General features: G+C 40.4%; 1 protein-coding gene across 2 annotated transcripts; it reads right to left on the reverse strand.

The window, feature by feature from the left end:
- Nucleotides 1–634: 634 nt before the first annotated feature.
- RTCA (RNA 3'-terminal phosphate cyclase) lies at nt 635–9,197 on the reverse strand. 2 transcript variants are annotated; one of them, XM_088060455.1, is made up of 12 exons: nt 9,014–9,197; nt 8,264–8,806; nt 8,061–8,161; nt 7,019–7,162; nt 6,131–6,254; nt 5,588–5,646; nt 4,926–5,067; nt 3,681–3,805; nt 3,483–3,541; nt 2,839–2,933; nt 1,601–1,705; nt 635–1,234 (listed from the first exon to the last, which is right to left on the reverse strand). In XM_088060455.1, exons 2-12 carry the CDS (start codon nt 8,306–8,308, stop codon nt 1,136–1,138), a joined length of 1,098 nt encoding a protein of 365 aa, XP_087916581.1. In that variant the 5' UTR covers nt 8,309–8,806; nt 9,014–9,197; the 3' UTR covers nt 635–1,135. The 2 variants fall into 2 exon arrangements, with proteins under 2 accessions (XP_087916581.1, XP_005521001.2); XM_005520944.3 differs by having other exon boundaries at nt 8,264–9,197.
- Nucleotides 9,198–9,211: the final 14 nt, after the last annotated feature.

Genomic DNA, 9,211 nt, shown 5'->3' on the forward strand with positions numbered 1-9,211 from the left:
TTGGAAATCAATTCAAGCTTACAGAGTGCATTTATACACTTTTGGTTAAGTGATTCCAACTCTGTGATTTGGGTCTTCATATGCAAAACAAATTGTGCCCTATTTCTCCTTTCACCTTCCTTCTACTTCAGAAAAAGTTTTTGTAGCATGATCAACACAAGCCTGGTAGAAGCTCTATTTAATCCCCAGATGGGAGATAACACACCTAGATTTTATATGCCCACATAAATTATGTGTATTTACAGTGCTCCATGTCCATACATATAGTTACTGTGTCTATATGTGTGTTCAACAGCATCCTAATCTCAGATGAAATTAAGAACTCCCTTCAAAAAGAACATCACTTCAGTGAAAATATAGCCTCAGTTAGTATGCTAAGTGACAAGGACAACTACAGCTAGGAAATAAAATCATATCATGGAGTTAATACTTGGTGTCTGGGCTGTAATGTGATTGATTAAGCTTGCCTGACAAGGCTTTATAAAATAGATGAAAATAAAGATTTAAAATAGATTAAAAAATATTTAAAATATTATCTTATGCATTGATTCTTTCTGTAGGGAGAAAAAGAAACTATGCTGATGAAAAGTTATTTTGTATCCACCTTTCCTACTCACAACCTACTGAGATAACAGCACATATAGAGCCTTTTATAGAGTGATACTGCTTTATTATTTAGCAAATGGCTAAGGAAGAACAGCAATACAGATTTGATGGTGCATTTCATTCCATGTACCTCATAACATAAAGGTTTCCAGAGAACAAAGCTTTCATTTGTTAAAAGGGAAAGAAATACCAAACTAAAATAGTTATTTTCTACTTGGGTAAAATTCAAAGCTTCTAACTGAAGCTCTTGCATACATACAGTATATTCTAATTGCTGTCCTGTTGCTACTCATTTTGCTGCTAATATTAAAAAAAAAAAGTAAAGTTTTCATTTTTCACATGACTGATTCTCACCATACCAAGGAAAAGCTTGACATCAACCTTCAAGTTAAATCACTCTGATGTGACAGAAGGCTCCTCCTCTTCAGGCAGATTATACATCCACTGAAGTGTAGTGCAATACATCACTGAGGTATGCTGGGTGTTGCTTGTGGCAGCTTACCGCCTTTTTTTTTTTTTTTTTTTAACACTATAAGTTTGGGTTTATCATCCCCATTCCTTGGCACTCAATGATGTAGGTATCATTACTGGGATCTTCCTCTTCTGATTTTGTTATAGTAAATTTGGCCTAAAAGTGGTGAAAATAGTGAAAAGTAGTGAAATATGTCACTAATTAAATTATCACATAGAGCAGTTTAAATATTCAATATCTGATGTCCAATAATTGTACTGCCACATGTGTATGTATATTACAGCTTTGACAGATTTAATTCAAAAAGCCATTTAAATTTAAATAAAGGTGATAAAAGTATCTAACCATTCTAAAAGCCTTTAACTCTAGAGTATGCTCACTTTCTGCAGGTAATCTCCCAGTTAAATATTATAGCAATTACTTTATCAATGCTTGTCCTCCATGATCAAGTTCAGTTCCCACTGCCTGATGAACTGTACATTACCAAGTTACCGCAAGAACTTCCTTTTGGAATGGACTTACCTTTGTTAGCTGCTCTGCAAAGTGTATAGCTGTTTGAGTATGAAGTGTAATTGGTCCACTTTTCACTCTAGACACCCCCTTTGCTAGTGCCATAAAAATGATCAGCTGAAAGGGAGAGAAAGGTAATTATTAAATCATTCTTCAGATTCCAGTAATTTATTGATTAAAAAAAAACCAACCAAAACATGCAAAATGTCTGTAGATATAAAAATATTGTCTTCCAGGTTTCACAAAAGTTCATGAAGCTTAGTTTGAAGAGTGATCCCAGGCTCCACAAGTTTGGAGATTGCTACTGTAATTCCTATTACAGACGGGCTACTTTTCCACAGTGGAGCTTGTCCCTGAATCCCTGTTACTACATTTAACTTTGCTTTCCCCCACTGTATATTCCCCTAAAGTCACATCAGACTCCATATTAGTAGATTACTAATGGTTACTAGTAGATTACTAATGGTAGGTACTAATGATTACTAAATACTCTAGGTAATCTACTAATCCAGAATGGATTACCTATATGGAGAGAAACTCAGGAAGAGGTATTTTAATTCTAACACTTCCGGATCACGTATTCACCAGGCACCTGAAAACCTTCAATTTGACTTAAAAACATCACCATGACAAGAATACTACAAGGTGTGATTAACTCCTTGCAGTTCTCATACACAGTGACTCCAGCTTGTTCCCATCAGTTGTACTTGCATGCTTTGAAAAAAGTAGGCTGGATCCAAGACTGAAATACTTATTATGCTACATAATATTCATGTGTGCCCAGGTGTTTACAGCTAAGAGGTAACATCATCCTAGTTAAACCAACACAAGATTCTTATCAGGCTAAAATAAGGCAGTGAAGTGCCTTCATTTTTAAATTAAATTAGGGGAGAAAGATAATCAGGAGCATGTCCTAGATATTCTCTGATACCTTTCTTTAGCATCATTCTATATATGTAAAGAGGGAGCTATTATCACTGCACTACATGGAATGCCAAATAGAAGCAAATTCCTGCCTCCTTCTTCCATACTTATTTGGGGTTAGAGAAAGGGAAAATTTGAGGGTGTTGGTGTAAAGCTAAAAGCATTTGTGGTTCCTAAAAACTGTATGTAATTTGCTAATTCAAGTGATGTGACTACATAGCTCTGAGACTATTAACATCTTGTTCCTTCCCTGTTCAGATCTATACTGGTTACAAGTAGTGCATACATTTCTTTCTACTTCATGTAAACACATATAGTAACCTTACTTGGTCTTGCAGAGAATCATCCACAGTTCCACCATGTTTAAGATTCTGAAGCAGCATCTCAGCTGCTTCAATGCCAACCTTGTCAGCATTTTTTCCTAAGAGAGAAATCAGAAAGCTGAAAATTACTATTTAAAATTTTAAAAATACAAAAAAAACCCCAAAAACAACCCAAGGAATTATCAACTTTTTAAATCTTATGCTCTTGCCTCTAATGTCTGCTTAAAAAACCCTTCCCATCTTATGCTCATATATAGTCTATACTTCCTAAGCAGTGGAAAGTAGCCTCATTTAGTCAGAAAGACATTAGATTCAAATAATTTATTCTTCCATTTATTTTAATCTAGATTTACTCTTGACCAAAAACTTCACGTGTAAAGGAACACAAAGCCTGTGTTCCTAAAGTTCAGAAATATTTGCAGTGATTATCCATTCTGATATGAGGTAAAGTTAACAGTTCAGTAATTTTTGTAAATTTCCATTTACTATGTTTTAAGTCTACTAATTTTTGCTGTCCTTTATTTCTATAAACATACATTTAAAAATGAAACATTCAAAGCATCAGATCATTAAACAGATTATACTTCAGATTCCTATTTGTTACTGGTTTATTCAGTTAAGTCTCAAAGAATTTATGGAATTCTTACCTCTCTTGCCAAGTGATGACCCAGCTAGCAAACAACCTGTTGAAGTCTCTGCAATAATACTAAGCAGAAAAACAAAAATAATTAAAAATAAGAACAAAATCACTCATATTACAGTTTATTTACCAGATATGTAATCAAGATCTAGCTAATCAACCAACAAGATTAGAGCTAACAACAGACAGCTTGGATTCAACTTACATTATTCCACTTCCAGTCCCAACAGCTTGATCATCAGGTTCTCTGACAGGCTGAATGTTAATGTAAAGATCTCTGATTTCTCTTCTGATGCATCTCACTGCTGCTGCTGACATGTCTTTTGCCAGCTAACAAGACAAGACATAAACCCAGTAATTATGTAATACAGCAATACATTTTCCTCGTAAATTCAATTATTACAGTTAATCCCTGAATAAAGGGGCTACTTTATTAACTAGAAAAACAAAGGATTGTTATAAACCCCTACAAGAACTGAACATGATTTTTTTCTGAAAATTTTTCTAGAAAATTAAGGTAACATTAAATGTTGTACAAATGACAGTTATATAAATGTATATAGAAACTTCAATATCAATAGAAATCCAAGAACTTTTCTTCATTCATAGAGAAAACCATTTGATTTTAGTCTTCTCACAAAACATTAGCTTCTAAAAATGGCCCACCCCAAAAACAAGTTCAAAAATCCCACCCCACAATAATTATGTACAGAATATACTCTGTAAGAGAGAATACATAAAATAACAATTTTACATCACAAGCAAATGAGGGGAATACAAAGCTTATCCCATTCCTGTGAACTAATCATAGCTATATTCATGGATTTGGAGATTTTAAGACCAAAACAGCAGTCCACAGCCTTTTGAAAAGTAATTCAGTTTCTCCTCTTCCTTCCTCTACTAATTCCTAGCCTGTATGTGAGCCAGAACCTTAAGGAGATCTCAGCACTCAGGACAGGAAGAATAGAAAGGAGATATAAAGGAGCAAATTTCTCTCCTTCTAATTTTTGTCTAAATCTACCCTTAACTTGTTCTAATACCCTTAGCAATGGCTGAAAAACTTGTCGTAGTCTGGCCTCCACCTATTACAGTGCTCATAAATATGAACAAGGGCCCTAATTCCAGATTTAAAATAATCCACGTGAATATGAAGAATACATAAATCAGATATAAGATATCCCTCAATATATGCTAAAGACTTTTGAATAGTCCTGTGAAGGATGAGGATACTGTTCTCATTTCCTGTTTCACCTTTACACTGCTGTGTGATGAATGAATTTTAGGTATGTCCAATATAATATTCTACAGCCTGAATAATCAAAACAATAAGGTTGCTTAGCTTGTGTAAGGCTGCAAAAGACAGGAGAGTAGAGGAATGTTAAGCAGATTGCATGCAATTTTATGTAGCTATATAAAGTTGGATACTACCAGAGCCATGATATGCACTTACTTTGATAGGCAGTGCTCCAGCAACAAATGCCCTTCCATAAATCTTTGTCACTGTGCCACGTTCTGTTAAGTTTATTGGGCTCAGCTCTTTGACTGGAGACATCTGGACTACAACTTCACCACCTCCTTGAGGGTAGTAACCCCTATTTAGAAACAGTAATTGTATGTAACTAAATGCAATGATCACAAGGAAACCAAGAAAAGGGTCAGGAGGCCCTTAATATATTTCATCATACATTTTTATGTTCCCTGCTACTGTAACATACAAATTTTCTTGATGTGTGCCTTAGAAACTCTGATGATGGAACTGAGTTCTCTAACACTAATCCTCTGTAATGCACATCTTATTAATTTCCTAACACTAACCTAACTGGCACCTTGGAAAAAGCTCAGTAATGCACTGCCTGTTCAGCATGTGCTCCCCTCAGGGAAGCCAACAGGAAACATTACACAGCAGCTGTGGACCCAGCAAGGAAAAAAGAAGACAGCAAAGAATCATATCCCATTCACCATAGGGTGACAGTACACACAGGGACAGCTAATGCAGATTAGTTCATGTATTATAAATTCATCCCTCAGTTTGATTGAGAGCCCCTTGTGTGTGCCTCTGCTCACACACGGGTTCAGTAAAGCCCAGATCTGCTGCACAGCTCCACAACTCACCTCCTTTTTATGTCACAATTAAATGTGAAGTTGAACTTTTCGACTACTGGCTTGAAAACCTGAAAAATAAACACATATAAAAACACAGAGTGAATTTATTTTGCATTAATATTTTCCCATTATTTTATGCAATCTTAAAAGAGAAAAAAAAGCTCAACACAAAAAATTCAGTTACATTACTGAAAAAAAAAAGATAGCCAGTCTCATCCATATAGCTTATTTGATATTTCTCATACTTCATTCTCAATGTCACCTTGTGTAAAAGGACTTTCTTATGGAAAAAAAGAAGAGTAATTCACAGCACTTCTAGATAAAGAATACATTTTAACTGAAATTTTATGTAGTAATTAAAACCAAAGAAACTGTTTGCTGTTTCAGGAAATTCCATGAAACACTGGTTGCTCTCTACATCCAGTACACTAAGAGTGTTATAGTCCCATGCCTAATTCCATAGTCACAAACAGACTTGCAGTAAGAGGAACAGCAGTTACATTGCACACATATTCAGGGAAGATGCACCAAGACAAAGGAACTTCTCCCTACCATGACTGTGTAGTCTATCTGAGGAGCCATCTCCGCATTAGTCCCACCTTTTAAATGAAGCTCTGATGGGGAAGCAGCAAACAGCACACAGGGCATTGCTACCTGCATCAGTAGACACACACTCCTAAAAGCAATTATAAGATACTCAAATGTCAGACACCCATAATCCACAGAATTCCATAGAATCACTATATATCAAAGGCAGATGACCTTCCAGAGCATCTACTTTTGCATTTTATTTTTAAAATTATCTATAAACTTATTAGTCTTAAAAGATACTAATTTAAAACTTGTCATCCTTAGCAAGCCTAAATATGAAGGTTTTCATTTCACAATAATTGTAACTTTAATACTTCTGTCTGAAATAAAAGTTATGTATCTCCCTTAGTATACAGATGGGACCATGAAAACTGTGGGTCTAGGTAGCAGAAAAGGCTTCGGCAGCAATAACATTTTAATACATGGATGGAATATGTTCCAAAAGACTAATATGACTGTCCTACTATGAGTGTAAGTAAAATATCAAAATTTACCTTATTGTATGATGATTATTTCAGACTTCATGGATGTGAGATACTTATCTAATTTAATGGATTTGGTCTGGTATGTAACACAGTAAATGTAAAGAAATTACACCTAAAGTTTTAAAGACACAGGCACCTGCTTTTTGCGTAACATGAACCAAGTGTTCAGCTTTTACATCAATCATACTTTTAAACTTTGCATGTACTTCATGCATCTCCTGCCTATACTACAGGTTATTTGGTCACACAAATCTGGCTCAGGCAGCACATATCCTGGGTCATTACCAAAGCATAAATGTTCTTTTCCCCCCCCATATCAATTGTGATAATTTTAAAGTTATCAGAAGCTGGTACAAAGACATACCCTGCTGTTTTTGTATCTGCTATGTGGGTTCCACCTTTGATCTTCCCAGGAGTGAAGGTTATTTCTGTTGAGCCAATTTCACCACCATTCAGCTTCCCATCACACAGATCTCGAATGATCTCCAATCCAGACAGATGCTGAGGTCTTAGAGAGATGATAAACAGTTAAAGACGCATACAAGTAGACTACACGCTCATGTTACATTAAAAGAACCACTAAAAACCAACTAAAAAACTACAAATGCAAATTTTGGATTAGACAAGGATCAGAAATTCATTCTGGTTGCTACAGTACTTCTGACCTCACAGGAGCCAAAGGAGCAGCATTCAGGCTATACTGGGATACGCAGGATTCTAGTATCTTTCCCACTAGTATAATATTCTAGTATATTTCCCACAGACAAATAGATGAGATGCAGGAGCAGTCGCTTGTCCTAATGTGATAAATGCTTGGACAGAAATGCAGCGGGATAATGATGGCAATACTGGCTGAGCTAGAACCGGTTGCAGTGCTACCAGAGAGTTAACAGGTTTGCTATATAGTTGCCTTGTGCTTGTTTCCATTTATTAAGGTAATTTAAATAGGAAACACACCAACTGTTCTTAACACTGGAAATACACTAACTGTAGCAACACTAGGATATGCACTCACTGTTCTTAACACTGTACGCTCGGTAAGCTATGTTTCACTCAGGCATTACATGAGTGCGTTCCCTGTTTCAAACCGTGTTTTCCACTTAGCACCCGTAGAACCATTTCCGAGGCTGCGGCCGGGCCGCGCCCTCACCTGCCCCGGGCCGGGGAGCCGCGCTGAGGGCACCGGCGAGGGAACCGAGGCCAGTTCATGCCCCAGCGTTCCCCCTCACTCCTTGTGAGCCAAAGACGGGATTTTCTGGTAAAAAGGCCCTTTTAAAGCAATGGAAACACAAATGATTCAGACGAGGGCAGCCGAGGCCTTGCGCAGCCGTGCCCCGGCCCGGGAAGGCCCCCCACGCCGTAAGTGACCGGCTGAGCGCCCCGGGACCGCCCGGGGAGGGTCTCACCTGAGGCCGGGCTGGCTCCGCCCGGCGCGGATCCGGCACACCCGTACGGGCAGCCCCAGCAGGCAGCTCAGCGCCGTGGACACCCGCAGGATCTGCCCGCCCTGCAGGGAGAAACGGCGATCAGGCCCTACGGCACTTCCCGCCCACCCCGCCAGCCCTTCCCGCTGCCCGGGCCAGGTAAGCCGCGGCCCGCTGGCTCTCACCCCCTCCATGATCCCGCCGTCTATCTCCACTCTGTCCCCGTCCATGGCTGGCGATGAGCGATGTCTCTCGCAGAGGCCGCGCCGATGGGATCCCGGCGGGGCCCTAAATACTGCGAGTCCTCGGCGAAGCAGCCCCGGGGCCAGGAGCGCTTGGCGGCGGAGGCGCGCCCGGGATGCTGCGGTGCCGGCGCTGGGGGCGGGCGGTAGTGCCGGGCGGCGCTGCCGGGCAGGCGCAGAGCGGAGGCACCTCCCTGCCCGCCCGCCGGGGTTGGCCGGGGAGGCTCCGCCGTGGGGAGGAGCAGCAGGGGTAGCTCCCTTGTGCTCGCGGTACTGACCGCGTCCCGGCGTCCCGGCAATACCTTTTCCCTGTCCTGAGGGCCGGAGCGGTAACAACCGCTGCACCTGCGAGGTCAGAACCGTGGGCACAGTGTTGCCGCCGGAGGGGAGCGGCCGGACTGCTGCCCTCCTCGTTACAAACTAGTTTTCCTCAGAATCACAGAATGAATTAGATTGTAGAAGACCTCTGAGATTATCAAGTCCAACCTATAAACGAATACCACCATGTCAGCCAGACTATGGCACTAAGTACCACGTCCAGTTTTTCCTTAAACGCCTCTAGAGTTGGTATCTCCACCACACTCCTGGGCAGCCCGTTCCAATGTCTAATCACCCTTTCCGAAGAGATTCTTCCTAATGTTCAACGTAAACCTCCCCTGGAGCATCTTAAGACTATGCCCTGTCGCTCGTCACCTGGAAGGAGAGGTCGACCTGGCTACAATCACTTTTCACGTAGAACCACAAACACGGGCGTGTTGGTCTTGCAGGCGCGCTCGGGACTTTATCACACGCGTATCGGGAACGGCCGGGCTCTTCGCGCTGCCCTTCCCGCTACTGCGGCCCGGGGAAGCCGCACGCCCTGCACCGCCACCCGCGGCCCTGGGCCCCGCA

This window comes from Pseudopodoces humilis, chromosome 10 (genome assembly GCF_049639895.1).
Source record: "Pseudopodoces humilis isolate 2021_Gansu_Grassland_sample_001 chromosome 10, ASM4963989v1, whole genome shotgun sequence".
NCBI classification, from domain to species: domain Eukaryota; kingdom Metazoa; phylum Chordata; class Aves; order Passeriformes; family Paridae; genus Pseudopodoces; species Pseudopodoces humilis.